This window comes from Opisthocomus hoazin, chromosome 18 (genome assembly GCF_030867145.1).
Source record: "Opisthocomus hoazin isolate bOpiHoa1 chromosome 18, bOpiHoa1.hap1, whole genome shotgun sequence".
In the NCBI taxonomy this organism is placed as follows: domain Eukaryota; kingdom Metazoa; phylum Chordata; class Aves; order Opisthocomiformes; family Opisthocomidae; genus Opisthocomus; species Opisthocomus hoazin.
The window spans coordinates 18,104,843-18,127,448 of NC_134431.1; the positions used below are offsets into that span (position 1 = coordinate 18,104,843).

The 22,606-nt window shown below is 52.2% G+C and overlaps 1 protein-coding gene and 1 non-coding gene across 6 annotated transcripts; both read right to left on the reverse strand.

Moving 5' to 3' along the window:
- Positions 1 to 165: 165 nt before the first annotated feature.
- TRNAE-CUC (transfer RNA glutamic acid (anticodon CUC)) lies at positions 166 to 237 on the reverse strand. Its single transcript has one exon. It is a non-coding gene; the product is annotated as a tRNA-Glu (tRNA).
- Positions 238 to 2,261: 2,024 nt separating this feature from the next.
- Positions 2,262 to 19,021, reverse strand: TPD52L2 (TPD52 like 2). 5 transcript variants are annotated; one of them, XM_075438550.1, is made up of 10 exons: positions 18,905 to 19,021; positions 17,932 to 18,050; positions 16,665 to 16,813; positions 15,743 to 15,802; positions 14,143 to 14,202; positions 10,039 to 10,140; positions 6,031 to 6,057; positions 5,600 to 5,641; positions 4,266 to 4,314; positions 2,262 to 4,054 (listed from the first exon to the last, which is right to left on the reverse strand). In XM_075438550.1, exons 1-10 carry the CDS (start codon positions 18,921 to 18,923, stop codon positions 3,959 to 3,961), a joined length of 723 nt encoding a protein of 240 aa, XP_075294665.1. In that variant the 5' UTR covers positions 18,924 to 19,021; the 3' UTR covers positions 2,262 to 3,958. The 5 variants fall into 5 exon arrangements, with proteins under 5 accessions (XP_075294665.1, XP_075294664.1, XP_075294666.1 ...); XM_075438549.1 differs by having other exon boundaries at positions 17,932 to 18,077; XM_075438551.1 differs by lacking the exon at positions 14,143 to 14,202 and having other exon boundaries at positions 17,932 to 18,077; positions 18,905 to 19,019.
- Between the last annotated feature and the right edge of the window lie 3,585 nt (positions 19,022 to 22,606).

Genomic DNA, 22,606 nt, shown 5'->3' on the forward strand with positions numbered 1-22,606 from the left:
CCAGACACCGAGCGGGACCCGGCGACGCCAACGGCGGGCGGGGGCGGGGCGAGCGCTCCGCGCCTGCGCAGATCCCGCACGCAGCGCCCCCAGCGGGCGGCGGCGGGCGCGCAACGTCCGGGGGCGGGCAGAAAAGCGGGCAGAGCGCGATAAGAAAAACACGATTTCCCTGACCGGGAATCGAACCCGGGCCGCGGCGGTGAGAGCGCCGAATCCTAACCACTAGACCACCAGGGAGCGGTGACAACGCTTTTCCCGCGCCGCAGTTCCCGCGTTGCCACCAGCCCCTTCCCGCAGAACAGCCGAGCGTTCGCAATCAGAGCAAACCCCGTTTTTTTCAGGGTCTGAGCGTTTTTCCCAGTTTGCTGGAGCTCTGGGCCGCTCCCTGGGGAGCGCTGCTATTCCCCGCCGGTGGGTGACAGCCCGATGTCCCCCCATCCCGCACGTCCCGGAGCAGGTGACCCCAACGCTGGAGCGACCACGCTGCCGCGACCACCACAGCTCGCCCGGACACGGCCCCGCTGGTGTGCGTGACCTCCCCGCATGGCTCTGACGGCCTTGACGCCTGCTGCCTCTGCGTCATGCTTTGGCGAAACGAGCAGTGACAAATCCCACGTGCCAACAGAGCCATCGCCGTCAATCACACCCCGCGCCCTCTCCTCGCTCCAGCCCCGGCTTCCTTCGCTGGCTGCTGCGTCCCCAGCCCAGCTCCGGCACCGGTGCTCCAGAGGACGCCTGGTACCTGTCCCCCTCACCAGCACTGACCCTGCACCTTGGAGCTTTCATAGCCATCAAGCAGGGATGGGGAACCCACCCCTGGGTCCATGCAGGGCCAGCCCTGGCTGCTAGCACCCGCCCTGGCCCGGGCTGGGAGCCCCAGGCTGGCTCCGGACACAACGCCTCGCCGAGCCCCCGAGCCCCTCTGTGCAGCTCTGGCCCACCGAGGCTGTCAGCAGGGGATGAACCGCAGGGGAACATCGCTGTCAGAGCCTTCTCCCCCTGTTACAACACAGCAGGTGGGTGCTCGCGAGGCTGCCGGGGCTTCGCATGCCCCTGGGTCCCCGGTTTTGGCAGGGAAAGAAGCCACATCCCCCCATCCTTTGCATGGGATGCTGCAGCCCACGGCCCAGCCCTGAAGGAAACCAGGGGTTTGCACCCACGAGAGCTGCCAGGAGCACGCTTAGAAACCGGGAAGTGACAAAAACACTGTCCAGCCTGTAACCAGGAAGGGAAAGGTTTAATTAACCTTCCTTCCAAACACCAAGACCCCTCGCTGGAAGGGACGGGGGAGGTGGAACAGCATCCCCCACGCCTGGGGCTCTCGCAGGGGAGCTCACGGCCCCAGCTCCGCAGCCTGGGCGCTCCCCGCAGCGTCTGCTCCCGGCTCACGTACCGTACCAACCCCTTTGCTCTCAGACCTAGCTGCAGAGGTGCAGCTTTAACTACGGAAGCAGCAAAAGGAAAACCCTCAAAACAAACAAACGAAACCCCAAACCCCACAAAACCAAAACCAAACCCTCACCGCCGAGCAGCTGCTTCAGACCTAGGCAGGCGTCCTCCCTCTGAAAGCACAGCACGCCGAGCAGCTCCAGAGCTCTGCCGGCCTCTCACAACCTGTCCGCCTGCTCTCCCCCTCCCTTTGAAATTTAAGAGAGCAGCTCCCAGCTCCAGTCATACGTTCACCGCTCCCCCTGCGCTGTGTTGTTTAAATCAGCAGCGACTGCCAGAGCTTCCAAGCAGCCGACTCCCTGAGGTATCGCGCCGTAAAACCGTGCCAGCACCACAGCTGCTGTTTTTCCACGTTAGAAGTTTCTCCAGCCGCCTTCCCCGCTGCCAAAGTCACCGCTGGGACTGTGGTCCCACGCTCCGAGCTCAGGAAAACGGCGCGAGGAAGCTCAGGGCACCTCTGCTTGGCCCACGGCACCGGCGGTGGAGGGAGCAACGCGCTGGTCCTTGGAGGATGGACGTGGGCTTGCAGCCCCCCAGCCCTTGGCTGAGCACAGGTACGTCTCAGGAACCAGCTGGCGTTCGGCATCTTCAAAAGGAAACATCAAATATTATTTAGTGTGTCCCTTCATGAGCAAGCATCTGGCGAGCGGATGGACAAACCGGCCAGAGGGACGGAGCAGAACAGAACAGCTCCGTCGCTTCTCGCCTCACGCCGCTGCAGGCAGTCGCTGTTTGCCTGACAAGCGTCTCACACGCACGTATAAGCAGACTTCAGTGCTGTTAGACAGACCAAGACAAGAACATTCACCCCATTTTCTCCCAAAGGAATGCTTTATTGACAAGTTTCCTCGCTATTCATCTGTAAAGAGAAACAGTTCAACGCCCAAGCTCCAGCAGTCCCCGTTCCACTGGCTCTGTTCCTCGCAGGGAGGCCAGTTTCCGTCAAACAAGGAGCACCAGTAAATGCCACTCTACGCTCCACCTACTGCCTAGCACATCTGCCCTTGAATATTAATTTCATCCTGCGTCCCCAGGTCTGCAGAGGGAGGGGAGCAGGGGTGGGGGAACGGAGATTCATCAGCAGGGAAGTGTCAAAACTTGCTTCTCTAAAGCAGGGTCAGTCCCTCCAGGGTGATAAACCACTAACACTACCCAGATATGTACATAAGCAAGCCTGAAGACCTGAGTAAGTCCCACTTCGCCTCTAAGGCACAGAATTGCTCACTCTGGGTGTTTCTGTGGGGAGGCACCTCGCCTAGAATAAAATCAGGCCTCTAGAAGAAAGCTCAGAATTTTTCAGCTCCTGAGCAGTGGAGCTGGACATCAGCAGAGCAGAACACCCAGCCCCTGGGGGAACTGGTTGAGCTCTGTGACTCTCCGCCAGTTTTGTAAACCAAGATTTGAGCTGGGGCTTTCAACTGGAAAACCCATCCAGTCACAGCCAGATGCACGAGGTGGAGGAGCCCACAGCGAGCAGGGTCCCTCCAGCACAGCGTCCGCAGCGCTGGAGACAGCTTTGGCCTTCTCGCTCCGGCCCTGTCGCGAGCAGCCTTCAGCAACGCTTCCTCCGAGAACGAAGGCATAAACTGAGAAGGGAGAAGCAAGTTTCGTACACTCGGGAAACGGAGCGCACCACTGAACACAAGAACTGGCTTATAAGCATGCGGCTACTGCTGTATGATGCAACACTCCAGCGCTCACATCCAGCTTTACGGCCCTTGCAGTCCTCTCTATAGAAAAACACCATAAACAAGTAAAGCGTAAGGTGATGTAAGGCTTGCAATTCAGCTTCAGAGTCCAAGCGAGCATTGCTCTAAGATGATGGTGAAGCTTCTTTTTTTTTTTTTTAGCTTTATTTCTTTAAAGTTCATTGCATTTAAAAATAAAGATTTTTAGTTTTGTTAAAGCTAGAGCGTTAGTGTAACAACGAGGCAGCCGCTAAGTGAAGTTTCCCTTTTGGGAGCCCAGAAAAAAACCCAACTGTTTACCCCCTTTACCAGCCTACTCCATCAAGAGCCAGAGAAAACAGTAACAGGAGAAGCCCGGGAGCTCACGGAGGAGCTGCATGGCATGCCCTGGACAGAGAATGTAGCCAGAAGCTGCAGCTAAGATGCCCAGGCACTCGGCCTCTCCAATAACTGCCCTCCTCGCTGCTCGGGGCGATGGATCTGTTCCAAGTTACGTCAGACACGGAAAAACGGCTTTTTTCTATACCAGTGGCATTTCTGAGCTACTTTAAGGAAACTCCATCTTACACGCTCTCCCAAAAGGACAGCAGTGATACATTTAATCTACAAACTTTAGTGTAAAATATTATTTGTGTACAAAACTTTGCATTCTCTTTATTTGACTTGGATCCAGCAGCAGTGTCTATGAATGAAGGATGGATCTCTCCAGACTGGCTCTCAGCCCCTGCTTGGGTTCACATGTTGTTGCTGTTGTGCAGGTTTGGGAGGGAGGGGGCTTGCTCTTACAGTCGTGCACAGCCGTGCAAAGCCACGCCGCAGGTCTAGAAAGGAGCGTTGTCTTGTGGAGGCTTGTCTCCAGCTCCCGAGGGGGAGTGGAGGCCGTCGGTGCTGTTTTCCCTGCTGCCCACCACTCTGGACTGAAAGGAGAGCAGAGAGTTAAGATAACAAGAAGGCAGCTCGCGGAACACCAAGGCAGTTCCCCCTCATCAAGGTCACCTACTGTAGCAAAGGCTTCCCCTATCTGTGAGGCCATTTGCCCAAATACTAGTCCACAAGAAAAACACTGCAGAAATTGAAGCTTCTGCATCAGGCTTCACACTAAGTTTACAAGACAAAGCAGACTGTTACCTTTATGGTCCCAACTCTATCTTCAAATGACTTGAAAGTTGCAGAATTCCTTGAAGAAAGGAGAGACAAAAAAAGAACAAAGAACAAATCAAGACAAGCTAGTTCTTAGCTAAAGCAAATCGTGCAGCGTGACAGGGCTCTCTGGCCATCCCCACGCAGTGACAGCAGCACCCAGAACACTTCCAGCTCCTCCCAGCCCTAAGGCACAGATCTCTCAGGCACACCAGATGAAAACATCGCATACAAACCTCGAAGGAAAGCATTTATACCACGTGCAATCCACAACCTTGCTCCAGCTAAAAATGTTGAGGGAGACAAGTCCTAGTTGACGAGGGAATCCATGCACAGTAAATAGAGAAGAAACTAGCTCTTAGTTGCACAAGGCTTCCAACTAAAAGCATGCTGTCTTAAATAATGGAAAGGAAAAGCTGAAAAGGGTTTGAAACCAAGGCTTCAGTTTCCTGTAGTATGTTCCATGGGCAGAAAGGGGAAGGGCCATGTGCCTGCACCTGCGGGCAGTTTCATTGCTACAGGGGTGGATCCTTTGCATCAGGAAACGCTCATAAAACCCAGTGTAATAAATTAATCAGAAGATTTCATATTTCTAGCACAGAAAACCAGGTCAATTGTCTGACAGCCTAACAAGCTGCTTTGCTTGCAAGTGATTCCAGGAGAGTGCTCTGCACCGAGCCTTCGAACCAGGCAATTACTCATCCAGAGCTGCTCTCCCCGGGGCCAGGCTGCGGGAGCACTGGGAGCAGGCAGATGACCAGCCTCGTCTCGGTTAGTTTTGTTCCAAAGAATCGCTTTACATCTGCGCCCATCACATAAACTCTGTTGATCTGGAACAGAGAGAGGGCTCCTGTGGGCCTTGTCCAGCCCTGGCAGTCGTTTCTATTGCAAGGAGATCACCACCAGACACACCACAAGGGCACGCTGAGAAGGGCACCAGGCTTCCAGGCTGGAGACAGAGGGTTCCAGTTAGGATTCATCTCGGTATTAGCGATGGCCATGCCGTACGTTGCGAGAGGAGGACTGTAATCCGCGCCCTTCAGGGACCTCGGGAAGCTGCGAGTCTCAGTTAGACTTTGACACAGTTGCAACACTGTGCATAGCCCAAGAACAACACAGGTGCTAAGAACCATAAAGACAGATCAGGTAAAAACCACCCTGAATCACTCCAACTGCAGGACGCGGTGACCCCACAGTCTGAGCGGGGTCTGCTTCAGAAGGGAACCAGTTGTACAAATCAGAACCAAAAACCCCGTAACAACGGGGTCAGCTGTGCTCTCCCACCAACCCCACCCCGGAGACACGGGTATTTGCTACATTACCTCATCGCTGGCATACTTATCGAGTGGCGAATGGAGTAACTGCTACTCGGAAGCATTCAGAATAAGGAGGAAAAAGTTAAATGACAATTTCATACAGACACGGTGCAAAAGCAGTACACTCCTAGTTCTTAAGCACTCACTGTCCACACACAGGCTCCGTGGACAACTGAAGCATTAAGAGCCAGCCCTCTCCTCCCTTCTTCAGCAGCTGCAGCCCTAAACTTAATTTTCCAGACATTGGATTGTAAGCACGAATATTTAACTGCTATTAACTGCAGCTGTGATGCAAAAGTCAATTACAGGGCATTGGTTTGTGGTCGGTTTCTCAATCTGTGTCAAAAGTGTAGGCAATAATCAGCTTCCCCTTTAACATCTGCAAGGGCCTGGCATAGACGCCAACGCTCTTTTCGCAGCCTTGAAGAGTGCCTTACCTCAAGGAATGCGAGAAGGGGTGAGCCCTGGGAGCAGCCACGGGCAGCAGAGAGAAAAAGGAAGCAACAGTCAGACACCTGTGCAGACCTAAACACTAAGCGCAGGGCAGCTGAGCAGGGACATGGTCACAACATAATGGGACAGCAAAGTCAACTACCCAGGAGGAAGCCTCTCAAAATAAATTACAGAAGCAGGCAAAACAGAATTGCTTCTCATTAAGTCAAATAAGCCAAGCTAAGAGGTTTTTTCAGAGGACAGTAACAGCACCTACAGCAACTCAGAGCCAGGGTGCTGGGCAGGGAAAGGAGCAGGTATGCAACAACAGCAGCAAACCAAAACATTTTACCCACCCCTATCCATTGCTTTCATGTGGATTTTTTTTTTTTTTTAACAGCATGTTTTCCTAAACTGAGGGTTTTACCTAGCTAATTGGGTAAAGATATCTTCGTCCCCCACTGCCCCCCACGAGATCTCACACAAAGACAGCACTGCGAGGACTTCTGGTTGAGAACTTCGGTAACAGGAACCTGCACATTAACACGCCAAGCTTGCAGATCTCAAAGTTGCAGCTCAGAGAACAAACACATCTCAGCATAATGAAGATAAGAGCATCTGGATAGAAGGTATCATGCTTCCGCCACAACCTGGTTGCCCATTTTTAGGTTTCAAGGCGAACTATCCCCCGCCAGGCTACCAGACTCCCACATGTGACTTTGCAATGCTGTAGCATCTCAGGAGTCTGAAACAACAGATTGAGGTTTCCTACTTCTGCTAGTAAGGCTACCAGGATGCTCTCAAGGAGCTTCTCCTACCAGAAGCAGTGTTTTATTCCACTGAAATATAATTTTTGTCTCTGCAGCGGGAAACAGTCACAGGAAGTTGGATCTGAAGTACTTGGCAAGGAGTACAAGGGCTTTTCCTTACAGCCAGAGTGAAGACGTTGGGCTTTGTGGTTTCATTCCCCCACGCATCCAAGTCAGCTCTTTGGCAGTGGAGATGCCTTGAAATGCTGTCTTTGCATGTGAAATAGATTAACTTTTGCTTTAAGGAGACAAAACACAGATAACACACGTCCACACACCATGCTGCTCTGTATGCAATGCCACAAGCAGCGGTTCATCCGTTCAGTATCTGGGCCTGGACCTAGCAGTAACCCTTTTGCTCCGTTCATAAGGATTTAAAGTTTACATAAATTCAGGAATTTGCAGGCACCTTTGGGGCTCGGGCTAACATTTCATAATGAATCTGCTTGTAGTATTATGTACAGCAGCAAACTTCAGACAACATTAAGTGTTTTGGTGTACACACAACCACAAAGCAAGCTGTTATCAACGAAAAGAAAACGTTTCCAATTTTGCAGTTTACGGGGATCAGTAAAGTGCAGGAACAGGATGTCTAAAAGCCAATTTACTTCTAGGTTGTAAGTGGAGATAACAGAAAAAGCTAAATTGGACAAGATTTGAAAAAATCTCCCCCACTAGTTCAGGTATATTTTTCTCCTCTGGGCAATCTAACAGAGCAACGCCATTAATACAGTTAGCACGCGGCTGCCACGTTAACTTCACATTGTCTACTCAGAATCCACACCTATAACATGCAAAATTATTTTGACCAGAATACAGCAGCCCTAAAGATTTAGCCCAGGAACACACTGCTTGTATTTCACAGCATTTCGGTCCAAGCATTTTGAATGGAATCACGACTACGCCCTCTGTGTATCTGGGGCATTTGTCCCATTCATCATGCCTTCCTTGCATTTATCAACCGGTGAAGGCTGACTAAACAAGGAAATCCCTTCTGTTATCTCAACACTTCCAGTGATGGAAAATAAACCTGCTTTACAAGTGAATTTGTAGTGCAAGAAAAAAAAAAAAAAGTGCAGTAACAGAGGTTGCAGTGTGGGCTACGAGGCCTGTAACAGAGATTCTCGGGGAGCAGAGATCACCCCCACTCCTTCAGAGAAGTGATCACAACACCACAACAGACTTCACTCCTTGTCAGCTCTGAGCACGTATCAGGACACCATTCAGAGTTTCACCTGGCAAGGGCAGAAAGCAGGACAAGTCCTGCAAAAACTTGTGCTCAGAGTGAAACCTTCTTCAGAATCAGAAATACCAAGACTTGGATGCAGCACAGGAGACAGAAGTCTGTTTATACACACACAGAAAAACTGAGAGTCTTAAGAAAATCATTACTGTGTTCCCCCACAGGGCCACATATACAAAGCGAATCCTGCTGAAATAATTTTGGCAGGGATTCCCAAGTTACAAGGCAGAAGCTGCCTCTGTTTCATAATACACCAGCCAAGGTATTAGCTATAAAAAGGACTGCAGATGTTTAAATTGGTGATTAATGCCGAGCAATACCATCGCTGCAGAGCTCTGACTTGTTTGTAGTCAGCCAGGCCAGCACCCACAGCCAGTTTTCACTACGGCTGTGCCAGGGCAGCTCTGTCACCAGGAGCCACAGGCACACTCCTCGCTCAGCCGTGCGTCCCCTCCCTCTGTCACCAGCTCCCAGGACAGCACAGAGTTCTGCAGCTGCATGGTGAATCGGATTCTCCCAACCAAAAGGCACCAGGCAGGACCAGGCCTGGCCAAACGGCTGCTTCTGGTGGTAACACTAGTTCAGGAGCTCCCTGTTTGGTCCAAGCAGCACAGTTCCCATCCCCTTGCCACAACAGCCTAGCCAGGCTGCACAAGTCAGGCACCAAATTCACGCCACTGATCAGTTTAGCAAAACCCATTACCACCACATCTTGCACCAGTATCTAATCTACTGCAATTACATGTAAAATCTCTTCTTCCAACAGACTAGGTAGTTTTCAGGAAAGAAAAAGTTAACACTTGAATACTGGAAAGGGCAGGAAGCCAGCTAGTCCTCTGCCGAGTTCAGGGAAATGAGCTACTGAAAACTCCAAAAATTACCCTCCAGGAACACAGTAAATAACTGACTGAGGACAGAACTAGAATAAATCAGCACGATGTGATCAGAGGCCAATGAGTTCTTACCACTTGGATATTCCCAGCCACAGTGGAATAGGAAATTCCCTACAAAGAATGACAGCTACCCATTCAATCCAAGGTCTGATACATCATGTTAAATACAAGCTCTAAGAATACTTCTTTAGTAACCAAGACAGGCTGTATATTCAGAATTAGTTCTCAATTCCAAGAAAAACGTGGTCAAGGTATTCTGCACAAAAAACTTTGACGCTGCCATTAATGGGGAAGCAATCTTTAGCTTAAATTTCTGAAGATCAGGTACATCACCATTTCTAACCCTGAACTTTGTACAGCTGAGAAACTCAGAGCAAGACCCTCAGCCAGCAACCAAGGGAACCAGCCTGCCACTCTCCAATTCAGAGAGGTTGAAATCTGCAGTTACTTCAGTGGTCAACTGCTTCAGCAATTTAGATAACCACCAACCACAAGGTTTAAGTGCTGTCATGATCTTCTGAATCCATTCATATCTTCCAATCAACATAAGTGCGCCTGGAAAGCACGCTGCCCTTCTGCACAGGAAGCCAACACACAGGGCTTCAGACTGCATGAAATGCAGCATCCAGACTTTTGAAAGCATAATACAGCACTGGAGTGATGACCACTTTCCAACCCTAAGCAGTAACGCTGAGAATACACCTCCATAATGCAGTAATGAATGGAAAAGGTAATCTTTAATAACTAGTTTCTTACATATGACCGAAAAGCTGCAGTGAAACCATGACAACAAAAGGGGGACGGCTGCTAAAAATGTTCTGTCAGTTCTCCTAAGCCAAATCAAGCTTAAATGCCATGGAATGGGTTTTATCCCACCAACAAGTCTTTAACAAGCATTTAATCTGTCCTAAACTACGATGTACAGGGCCACACAGAAGAAGGTAGTCCATCAACAGCAATGTGCTGCCAACTAAGCAGAAAAATGGAAAAAAGCCTAGTTATTGTCTAAAGTCTCATTACTGTTTGCAACCAAGATCAAAGCATCAGAGCGCAGAACAGAAATCTTACCTCATGTCACCGAGTTTCCTGCTGATAACGGAGCCTACATTGGAAAGGGCTGCTGAAGTCTTCTGTCCTGCCTGGGAAAGGGTTTCTTGGGTCTTCTTATAACTAAATAGAAAAAAACACCATAAATTGAACTAACAGGTAGAATCCGAAAGCAAGAAGCACAGGCACCCCCCCCCCCTTTTGAAGCAGGAACCCATATTAAAGGAAAGAAGCTAGGGTAGTGAGCTGCACTGGCTTCACTGACAGAGCCCTTCCAGTTTTGCACATGTTCAAAGACTTTAAAATGCAGCAAGTGTAGGATGGAGTGTAGTAGCGTAGACACTCACTTCACTATTTTGACCATATGTTCTTAAATCTGATGAACATTTAAACAAAACAAAACAAAACAATTTCCCACGTGGAAATTCTAACACCACAGCATCATATCCTGTGTACTCTACAATCATCTTTTGGTCTCTGTGAAAAAATAAGTCTAGGAACCTATTCCATAATATGCTTGCACCCTTGGAGAAGTTACAGCGCTTGTTGTAGCGTTAGGTTACGGAGGAAAGAGGCAAGATTAAGACCACTGTACAGAAAAGAAATGCAGGAATCAGCACTATCTCTACAACTTGCAGTCTAGAAATAAGTTGGTAGCGAAGTTTCCTATCAGTTACCATTAACCACAATACGCAAGAATTCCGACAGCTTGCATTTGAGTTTATACCAGAGCGGGAGCAGACAGACACTTGAGAATCTTTGTTTCCCTCAGACGAGACTAGTCCAAGGAACAAAGATCCTTTGAGCCACTTTCATTAACTCGTCCTCTAAGCTATTCCACAGTTGGTGATTAACATCTAGATTTATGGCATTCTTCAAATTATTAAAAAAAAAAAAAGATTCAGGCTGGAAAACAAGTTCAACAATTTAAGCCAAGATTTCTTATTCTAAATATTTCAGCTCACGCCCGAGCTCCCAAGGCTAGACGCACCATGACGACAGCTCTCTCCAGACAGGAGTGTGGGAGACAGCACCCCAGCACCCGAACTGGATTCAAGCAACACCAATTACAACACATTGGTGGGTCAGTTTTTGTTTGTTTTTAAGACCACAGCCATGTATTTCTGAATCAAGAAATGAGACTTATGCAGAACAGGGCAAAAATGCATCAGCCTTACCTTCCCTCTTCCTGGTCCTGAAAGAAAATTTCTATAACCCACACATTTTTCAAACCAATTCCTTCTAAATTCAGTGACTCCAGAGGAACATGAGCTTGGCCCAACAGCCAGGCATCAACACTGTTCCTCCACAGCACAATCTTCTGCAAAAAATTGTCTTCTCAGGACAAGTTAGGAGTGAACTCGTCAGCATCAACGCTGCTTGCTCCTACACGTGCCTTCCTATTGCAATAACTGTATCTGAACCCTAGGGCCAAAGCTGCTTGGGAAGAGGAGGATCTCAATCCCTGCCTTCAGCAGCCAGGCCCCTCCCTGGCTGACAGAATCCTATCGCAGGATTTAATCCACAGCTGCCCAGCAGATCAGATGTGCTGACTGAAGTATGTTGCGCTGACTCTGCGTCTGCTTGGCACTTGGCTCTCGGAGACTGGCGCTGAGCACCTGAGCAGCGATGCGAGGAACAGTTTGCAGGCTCCAAGGACACCATCACACCATGCACACACTGCCAACCCCCAGGTATTCTGTCTAGCTTCAGTAGATCAAGGCCAGAGATTTTCCAACCGTATTTTCCACACTTGACAGCAGTATTCTCAAGATAATTGAAGATCTAGCACAAGTGCTGCTCCTTCTGCCTGAGTGTGCTCCTTCATGATGCCAGCACAACTGCTCGTGCTGACACAGTGCTCTACACCAAGGAAATGATCCAGCTGAAATATAAACTTGGAAGAACAAAAAAAAGAGAGCAGCAGCCAGACCGGATCGCCTGTCTAGTCCTGCCTCCACAGCTCTCACACACACGTACACATCTCCACCACCGCAACGCAGGAGGCAGAGCCAGGAAAGAGGAGCTGAGATGAGCAGCTCTTTATCCCAGAGCTGCCATCAGACACACATGTGGAACTGCATCTGTGACAACCAGGGATCAGGTTATACAAGACTTTAATACAACTTAACAACGCCCAGCCCTGACCCAGAAGTCGCAACTACTCTCCTGCAAGAGACATGGCCAGTCTACCACGGCTTTAAATTCACGCTCACTTGCTTCCCTTCGCACCAGTACAGAGCACAACAGAATAATCCAAACCTAGGAGCAGTGAATATGAGCTCTGATTAAATACCTTGCTCTACTAGCAGGCAACTGGCTGCAGCAGAAGCTGCAGAAATGATCCCTGCCCTGCGGTGTTCAAACATTTCATTGCACCCCTCTCCTATAAACCCTGACACGGAGCCAGACCTGCACCCTCAAGCCCTCCTTTATCATCAACACCAGCTTCCTCTCACGCGCTCTTATCCAGCAATCCCCGTTTGTGCTGTCTGGCTAAGTTCACAAACCATCTAAGTCATCTTGCGTCCTGGTTACAGTGAAACTGGAGCTCGGGCCAGACTGGACTGATTTCTGTCCTCTCTCTGCACTGCCTGCAGAGCGGCCGGGAATGGCGGCTGCCAGGAAATTCAGCGGTGCACAAAAGCACCATAAGGTCACGAGTTAGGCCCGTTCCCAGCCCAGTCAGGATGTTTGTTAGTTATAATGCAGAGAAGCTCAAACAACAGGAAAGAGAATGCATTTGCATTAAAAAAAACCAAACCCAAAACGTACAAGTAAAACCCCATCCTTGGATTTCTTGAACTTGACTCCTCACATGTACTGAGCCTTAGACAGAGGAAGTAGAAATTCTGTTGGTTTTCTGAAACGTTGCTGGAATCTTTCCTTTCAGCCCCGCTCGCCTCTCCATTTTAATCAGCATCTACCTTGCTAGCATGAATTGTCACTCTGCCTCGTGCCAAAGCAAGCAGGAAAACTAGCGTGCCACAGCTATTCAGCCCTTAAGGGCTCTACAAAAGCACGCTTCCGACACATTTCTGGCACTTAAGTACAAGGAAACAGATATAACGAGAAGTTTTCTATTCCAGCAGGCACACCCAGGGAGGAACCCTGATTAAACGCTGCTGGAGTCAGTCACACTGTCAGCCAGCATAAAAACCAAGGTCATTCTATTTAGCAAGTGAAATTGTGACAATTTACATCATCTCACTATAGAAAACATACATGGAATATTGAAAGTAGACCTGCATACTTGGAAGTTCTTTCTGATACTCCAACTTTTTATCTCTGCTCATCTTTCACTCGTCTTATGAAGAAAATCTACTCACACACGCTGCCAATAACAAGCCAGCTGGAAGGACTGAATTTCATATCCCCTCCAGAGAGCTGGAAAAGCTGGCTTACCTAAGACCTGCCTCACCATGGTTTAAATCAGTTCAGGAGACAATGACGCTACCTGCCTGCTCCCACTGTACCACTGTAAAGACTCCCCTGCACACTGTGGGAAAGATGCAGTGAGAAGGACAAAGGCCAACTTCCATAATATGCTGCCATAATTTAGTCCAGATGAGAACTTAATTGCAGGCATTTAATAAAAACATGGCTAAGAGACCTTCGCAGCCAACACCTGGAGTATAACAGCTGTGAGGTTTAAGCTGTTCAAGCCCATTTGGGGCCCCAACACGACAGAAGAGCCTTGGACACGGCAGCTCTATTTGTTCTCATCAGGTACCGTAGCAGAAAGAAAAGCTCCTGCTCCCTGCAGAGCATGTTGAGGGTAACGAGAAGAGGTCAGTCTGGCTACAGCACAGCTTCTCAGCTGAAGTGATAACCTGTGGCACGCAGGTCTCAGCTACCTGGTGGCTTTAGCCAGTTCTCCTCTGTGAGCAGGCAGGCGTTTGAAGAATATCACTTGGGCCACAATGAAATCATTCAAATATTGATCTGAGCAAAAGCTCCCTCTCCCAGAAGAGGCACTTATTGGGTTAAAAAAGTGAAAGCTAGAAGAGATAAATGTTTAAATAGATCTAGTCAAAGCAGAGGACTGTGAGCACGGGCACAGAGCATTAGTGGCAGCAGACTATCATGAAAGTATTTGTTAACGCTGAAGGTTAAGACACTCACGCTTCTGATTGAGTTATTTTTTCATTCCAGTCCTCCAGTGTGCTGCTGGCTGAAAGATATCTACAAACACAATGGAGGTTAGATACACTGCCAAGATTCAGACAGATGCTTCTTTCGACACTTCCCACATCATTAGTGTCTCTTTACACTTACAGGATCATGGGCTTTATTTCTCTGACAATAGCTTCCCCCCTTCCCTGTTACAGCCAGAAGGAAAAGAAGGGTTGTTTGAGAGGCAGGGAGACACCTAAGCCCCAGTCTCTTTCTTATTTAAGCATGTTCAAACACTGAGCACGAAGAAACAAAGCCTGCAGTTTAGGTGTCAGGAATTGAAAGACTTCGGATCTATTCGGCTCCCTTCCTATACGCTGCGTGGTGGCTATGTGTTAAAAGCACAGAGTGACGAACTGAGCTCAAGGCCAACAAAGTCAGTCTAATTGCCACACTCAAAGCTGTATTTCACAGCATTGATAGACCTGGACAAATTGTTAAACTTAGTTTCCTTTTCTGATCTTTAGAAATCATGTTTCTCCACATAGAAAACAGTACTTTAGGGGTTATGAGAATGAACACTGGAGGCACAGAACAAATACAAGCACTACAGAAAGTGTGCGCTGCCAGCTCAGACAACACGCAGGAGCGCTCGGAGGTGACGTATCGCAGGCAGTTCACCTCAGCCAGCAGCGCAGCTCTCCCCAGACAGAGCAGTGCCATCTTGCCCAGTGACAGGAGGCTCCCAAGCCACGCTTTCCTCTTAGCCAAGTAATCGTCTCCTTCAGAACAAGACATGGCAGGAAGAGAATCTTCAGGGCAGAAAACATTCAAGGTCTCCCTTGAGACCTTGTGTTCAGCCACGCAGCAGGAATCAAAACGATTCCTGTCTAATATAAATGGAGGTCTGACAGAACTAAAAAATATATTCTAGAGACAGAAGTAGCCAGGTGTTCTCCGTCCACATTTGTCACCTGCTTGTATATACTGCAAAGACTAAAATCCACGGCTTTCTAGTGTTGACATCTTCAAAAAGGTCCACATACACCAACGCAGCAGAGCCACTGCGTGGCAGCTTTCAGAAGGCAATCACACACCTGCGTCTGCACAGCCCGTTTCCAGCTACAGGAAATGCCGTCAGGCACCTTCTCTCCCGGGTGGCCACACGGAAAGGCAATAATCAGACTCATCCCTACCACACCCAGCAATGAGAAGAGAAACAGTTTCACAGCAAAGACAGAGGTTCACTAATAAGACATCCGATGACAAAAGACTAACCTACCAGTGACCAGCTAAAGGGAAACTGTGGATGACTGTTTGAATTTCCTTTTTTTTTTTTTTTTAGTAAAATGTGGTCTGGTAACTGATTGGAATTTTTCTTCTGCAATAGCAAGACCATGAGAGAGATGATAGCCGTGATGTTTACTCATCTCCTCTGCGACTGAGGGATGCTTACAGCTGGAAGCCAGGCATGCTGCTGACAACAGTCCTGCCTCCCCATGCCTCCAGCTCCCAACCAGCCCCGATGCCCGGGAGAACAAGCAGCAGCACAAATCGGGGAACGCAGCAAGGGGCAAGGACGTGTTGCTGAGGAGCCCGAGGCACTCACAAGTCAGACTGTGTCACTTTGTCATTCCACTCTCCAAGTTTCTCAGATGTTTTCACATAACTAGAAACAGAAAGTGTTAATGAATATAACTTTAATATTCATTTTTAGAAGACAATGACAAAGATCTCAGTTACAAAGGAATAACAGAAATCAGGCAGGGATGTAGGAGAGAAAATGAGGAAAAGGGAAAGAATAAACGGCGATATGAACAGCTTAACAATCTGCTCTGCAGTAACACTGACAGTGCTAAATTCCAGTTAAGTTGCACACAACTTTTTAGTCTGAATGGTATCTCTCTGGGTATCGAGAGTCCCTCACATCCAGGCACAACTGTGGGGTCAGACCTACCTCTGACTCTCCTTTTGGCAGAATCCAGCACTGCAGTGACCGTACCCTTAACACCTGCTCTGGAACAGTCACCCAAATTTCAGAGCTGCCTTAGGCAGAGATGACTATGCATGAGGCACACTAATGTTACAGATTTTTTTCCTAGGAAGTGCAGCCATTTGAATTCAAGCTGTATGACTCAGAAAACGGCTTCTGAATCAGCACTATGCAGTAAAGCTTTGTTACTTCTTGTACTTCTCTTTGAGCCCGAGTTCAGGGCAAGGTAGCAGCTGCCTACGTCTCAAAGAGCAGGCAGAAATGGGCAAACTGAACTGTTAAGTGTCAAGCTAGATTCCTAACACCATGGGAAAGAGCACCCAGCAACAATTTATCCAGATCACAGACAGTTCTGTTTATGCTGACATAAAGACGCAGACATATTAGGGCAACGATTTTTCTTTTTAAGTGCCTTTTATTCTATGTCCCCATCAGAGCAGAAGCCTCCAGCCAGCTGGAAGAACCCTGGAATACGCTGCTGGGAACTAACTACTACAGAGTCATATTTAACTGAACGTGCATCATGAGCAACACTTACGCGTTGGAGACTTGGACGTCATGCCAGCTTTTAGACAGGTTTTGCTTTAACCCATCCAAAGGAGTCAAACCCAGCTTCCTCTTCAGCTCCCCGCAGTGCCTCTCTTTCGCAGCCAGAACTTGCCTGAGAGTACCAATTTCTTCTTCAACCTTAGAGAGAGGTAGAGGTTTGTCTTAAACCACAGTGCAGTACAATTCTGAAAATTCAGCCAACTTCTACCTCTTGTCAAAACTGGCAGGACTTCATTAACATGAATATAAAGAATGGGTAGGAACGTCAGGTGCGTGCAGAGCAATTCAACTAAACACGAATGTTGCTGGAATGGGAGGCCGACAGCTCAGACTTCAATCCGGAAAACACCCCTACAAGTCACTGCACTGGCGACTGCACGGCACCAAGATTAACAGGACTTGTTTCCAGTGTTGTCATTTCAACAGTAGATAAAAATCAGTTGCTAAGCTTTATTAACTAAGGTTTCTATCTTATGATTCTTCTCCTCCGATGTCACTAAAGCAAAGAGTTTTTTCTCAGAGATCCTTCCTAAAACATTTTCAAAGAACTCCGGAGTTGCTTCTGGGCAGAGAGGGTTCATTTCTACTTTAACTGCAGCTCACCAGCGTCTGCCTGACCACCCAGAGCTGCCAAGTCCTCCCTTGCTAAAACCTGCAAGGCCATGAGATTCTCAAACAAGCAAAAGGACTACAGAAGGACAGCTGCAGTTATCTTCAGCTACGTTTCAGGTAGAAATTATAAACTGACCCTTAAACCCCGAAAGGTGCCCAAAATTTAGGATATTACACTACAAACTCTCAGTCTTCAAAAGCATATACGCACCAAAAAAAGGTGTCTATAAAGGGTAATAAATATTTAAGAGAAAAAGGTAGAAAAAGAAAGCATAAGTGCTCCATTGTTTCAGCTTCCCGAGGAAAAACGAGTTCTTTTACTTGCCTGAAGTGTTTTGTCGCTTCAAATGGAGCTAAATGCCTACATGAAGCTCACAGCATCAAAAGCCACGTATTTCCTCAGAGCTCTAAATTAAGTTGTTCTGGGAAAGAGCACGCAACGTACCGCAGCGTTTGAAGTCTCTGCCAGCTTTGTGCATTTTAACAATTAGCTGAGAGACCCAAAGGTAACACCACTGCAAAATTAAAAAAAAAAAAAGAGAGACAAAAAACAAGCCCTGCTCCTGTGGCTCCTGTTTCTTCCTCCCCAGAACACAACTGCGGCCACACACAGCCCCTGCTGACAGGGACCAGCGCCCCGTTACCTTGGCAAGCTCAGCCCTCAACTCCTCCTCTTCAGCAAGAGTCAGTCCCTCGGGCACAGAGGTCCTGGCCGAGGCCGCGTTATCCACGGGAACGTCCATCATGGCATCCGACAGCAGACCTTTGTTGGGAGAGTTAAGGTTGATATCTGTCGCGGACAAGGAGCAGAGGGCAGACAGCGTAAGCAGACAGCGTAAGCAGCCGGCAAGCGCAGCACGTCACGCAGACCTGACGGGGAGGTGAAGGCAGGGGCTTCGCAGAAAGGGGAAGAGAAACCTCCAGCGGGGTTTCCTCCGTGAGCACCTCTCACAAGCGACGAAAGCACTGATCGTTGAAAGCGGCCCCCCCGCCCCACACCAGCTGCTGAACACCCACGGGGCCCACGCAAGACTGGGGGGGGGGGGGGGGGGGGGGGGTTGGGGGGATGAGCCTCGGGGCAGGGGGGGAACAGGAGGAGCTGCCAGAACCCTCTGCAGGGGCCTGGGACCGCGGGTGCCCCCTCACAGCAGCAGCCCCCCCCAAGGCCCGGTTAGGCGACCTCCCCCCTCAGGGCCAGGCCAGGCCATCTCCCCTCACCCCCCTCAAGGCCCGGCCTTCTCCCTCACACTTCCATCTCCCCTCAGGGCCGAGCCTTCTTCCCTTCCCCATCTCCCCTCAGAACCCGACCATCCCCCCCCGCCCCCCAATCTACCCTCACGCCCGGGCCATCTTCCCCCCCCCACTCCCCTCCCATCTCACCCTCAGGACCCTGCCATCCGCCCCCGCCCCATCTCACCTCAGGACCCCCCCTCCCCCCCACCTCCCCTCAGAACCCGGCCATCTCCCCCCCCCCCATCTCTCCTCAGGGCCGGGCCGTCTCCCCCCCCCCCGGCCCTCAGGGCCAGGCCAGGCCCGGCCGTCCCCGGAGCCGCCCCGCACACAGCGGCCGGAAGCGAAGGCCCGTCCCCGGGGACGGGACCGGAGCGCGGCCCCTACCCTGGCTGGCGCTCTCCATGGCGGCGACCCCGGCCCCGCCGCCACCGAAGAAGACCCAGAAGCCGCCGCCGCCACCGCCTCCCCCCGTGACGCAATCAGCGCCGCGCCGCCCGCTTCCGGGGAGGGTCGCGGGGAGAGCGCGTCACCCGCCGCGTCACTGGCCGCGTCGCCACGGCGACGGCGCCACGTTCCCGCCCCTCTCCCCCCCCCCCGCCGCCGCCGCCACCGGAAACGGCGGCTGGGTGACGTCACGGGAGGGGTGACGTCACGGGGCGGTGGTCAGCCGGCGGTGCCGTGCGCCCGGGCGGAGGGAAGGGGGCAGCAGCGGCGCGGGGCCTCCGCGGCCCGGCCTTGTCACCGGGCCCGGCCCTGTTACCGGGCCCGGGCCGGCGCTGGCGGCTTTCCCCCGCCCGGCCCGCCCCGGCTGGGCCTCCCGGCTCCGGGCCCCGGCCACGACCGGCCCTGGAGCGGCTGGAGCTGGAGCCGGGGCCGCGCCGGGCGCCTGGGCTGTGCGGGGTGCGGGAGACCCCCCCTCGGTGCTGGGCCCGGTCGCGTTTCCAGCCCCGTTTCCCGCTCGGTCTCTTGGGGTGGCCCAGGGTGAGCCTGGAAAGGGAAGCGAATGGAAATGGGGGACTGGGGTGTCCCGGGGGGTGACCTGGAGCACCTCTGCTACGAGGAGAGGCTGAGGGAGCTGGGGCTGTTCAGCCTGGAGAAGAGAAGCCTCCGGGGTGACCTTAGAGCAGCTGCCAGTGCCTGGAGGGGCTGACAGGAAGGATGGAGAGGGGCTTTTCACAAGGGTATGGAGTGACAGGACAAGGGGAGATGGCTCTGAACTAACAGAGGGCAGATTTAGATGAGATATTAGGAAGAAATTCTTCCCCATGAGGGTGGTCAGGCCCTGGGCCAGGCTGCCCAGAGAAGCTGTGGCTGCCCCCTCCCTGGCAGTGCTCAAGACCAGGTTGGATGGAGCTCTGAGCACCCTGGGCTGGCGGAAGATGTCCCTGCTCATGGCAGGGGGGTTGGAACCAGATGATCTTCAAGGTCCCTTCCAACGCAAACCATGCTGTGATTCTAGGACAAGTTGACCATGAGCCAGCAGCGTGCCCTGGGTGCCCAGAAGGCCAATGGGATCCTGGGGTGCATGAGGAGGAGCGTGGGCAGCAGGGCGAGGGAGGTTCTTCTCCCCCTCTGCTCTGCCCTGGGGAGGCCCCACCTGCAGTGCTGGGTCCAGTGCTGGGCTCCCCAGTTCAAGAAAGATGAGGAGCTACTGGAGAGAGTCCAGCACAGGGCTACGAGGATGAGGAGGGGACGGGAGCATCTCTCCTACGGGGAGAGGCTGAGGGAGCTGGGCTTGTTCAGCCTGGAGAAGAGAAGGCTGAGAGGGGACCTTAGAAATGCCCATAAATATCTGCAGGGTGGGTGTCAGGAGGATGGGGCCAGACTCTTTCCAGTGGTGCTCAGCGACAGGACAAGGGGCAACGGGCACAAACTGAAGCAGAGGAAGCTCCAGCTGAACCCGAGGAAGAACTTCTTCCCTCTGAGGGTGATGGAGCCCTGGCCCAGGCTGCCCAGGGAGGCTGTGGAGTCTCCTTCTCTGGAGATATTCGAGCCCCGCCTGGACGTGGTGCTGTGCAGCCTGCTCTGGGTGACCCTGCTTGGGCAGGGGGTTGGGCTGGGGGATCCCCAGAGGGCCCTGCCAACCCCTGTCATGCTGGGATTCTGCTAACAGGGATGGATTTTTTGCGAGCCCCTTGCCGACAACGCGCCTCAACCACACGAGCCAGGGGGTTGGCAGCCAGCACCCCGGGAAATGCCCATTCTGGAGCCTGGCCCCTCGGCCGCCCTGCTTGACAGCTTGTCATGGAAAGGACCGGGAGCATTTCAACGGCTCAGCTTTTTATTCCAGGGTGTTTTGTGGGGTTGCTGTGAAGTTTGAAGCCTCGGCGCGGGTCTCATTTCAAAGCTGGGCTCGGTGGAAACCCAGGGAGTGGCTGAAGGCTGAGCTGGTGTGAAAAACCGTGATTTTTCCAGGCTCACCAGAGACCGGATTCTTCAAAATCTGTCCCCGAGAGGTGGCTGCAGCTCACAGGGAGCTGCGCTGGCTCTGCCGGCTCTGCCAGGCATGAAGCCCTGCTGCCGTGCCCAGCCTCGCCGGGCAGCCGCGGATCCGGCTCTGCCTCGGGGGGATGGGGGAATCGCCCTCCAAAATCCACCGCTCCGGCGGCTGATTTCGCTTTGCCTTCAAGCACTGGCTTTTAATTAAATGCATCACGCTGCCAACTTAATTATTCCCCATCCCAGGCCCTTGAAGGGTGTTGGGAAGCGGAGAGCAATCCTGCACATGGGGAGGAAATGAAAACCCACCTTTTTGTGCCAGGATCATTGCTTTTGTTCGAAACCGCTGTGGCTGGGCTGGGACTGGGCACTAATTTGGGGGCAAAACGTCTGCGCCGTCTGCAGAGGCGTTCGCTCGCCCCGGCAGCCGCAGCTTCACGCCCTCCACCTTCCGCCGAGTTCCCCTTTCGCTGCCGCCGGGCTTTTTGCTCGCTTGGGGCTTTTTTTTTATCGTTGCCATTTGCTGGCGAACGCTGAAATGTCAGGCCTGGGGCCGGTTCCCTTCGCTGATCCCCCTCCAGCCGTGCGGAGGCGGAGGGGAGGGAAGGGGCCAGCTTTGGCGGGCGGGGGGACGTCGAGCGGCATCTCCCCGTGCCCGGGCATCGCTCCCGGTCTCCGGAAGGCACGCGTCCTCGGGCAGCGCGTTGTTTTCCAGCGCTGGCAAGAGCCCGAGTTACAAATCATGGCTGTTTCCCAGCAAAGCAAGGAATGGCGTGAACGGCCACGCAGACGGGAAGAAGCGGCACCCATGGGCGTCCTCGGCCGCTCCCGGGACGGGGATGCTCCCGGTGAGCACCGACATTTCCCAGCCGCCGATTCCCTGCATCCAGGCTCGGGCAGGCGCCGCTGCTCCGTGGCTTCGCTTGGAAGCCGACGCGGTCTGGGCTCTGTGCCCCCTTTTAAAGCGAGCCCTGACCTAGATTTCCCCGCACGCTGCCAAGCCGGCCGGGTTCTGCTCTCCCCGTCGCTCCTCCCCGCATCTGAGCTCGTTAGCCGGTGGCCGTTAGCCCCGTCGGGAGCGAGCCTGCGCTGGCTGATAGAGCCCTGTCGTGTTTTGCCCGGCCGAGCACGATTCTCAGGTGCGAGGCGCTCACGGAGCATCCCCCACGCAGGAGCAGCGGCCGGTGGGGCTCTCTCTGCACCCACGGCCAGCCCTCCCTGCCTGCTCCCCCCCGGTGGTGCCCCCCTCCCCGCCGAGCCCCCGGCACCGACACGGGGGGCACGGCATCGCCCGGGGGGCAGCGGGGAGGGAGCATGGCTGGATGGCTTCCCGCGGCGCAGCGTGACGCTGCTGCCTGTCTGCGCGTCCATCACGGCGTCCGTCCATCTGCCTGTCCAGCCGTCCGTCTGTGCATCCGTGTGGCTGTCCAGCCGTCTATCTGCCCATCCCTGTGTCCGTCTGCCCATCCCTGTGTCCGTCTGCCCATCCTTGTGTCCATCTGCCCGTCCGTGTGTCTGTCTGCCCATCCCTGTGTCCGTCTGCCCATCCCTGTGTCCGTCTGCCCATCCCTGTGTGTCCGTCTGCCCATCCCTGTGTCCATCTGCCCATCCTTGTGTCCATCTGCCCATCCCTGTGTGTCCGTCTGC

Coding starts and splice junctions, on each gene's coding strand:
- TPD52L2 (XM_075438549.1), bottom strand. Junction 16,814..17,931: donor TGAGGGCTGAGCTTGCCAAG/GTAACGGGGCGC, acceptor CCTCTCTCTAAG/GTTGAAGAAGAAATTGGTAC. Junction 5,642..6,030: donor CCCTTCTCGCATTCCTTGAG/GTAAGGCACTCT, acceptor GCTTCCGAGTAG/CAGTTACTCCATTCGCCACT.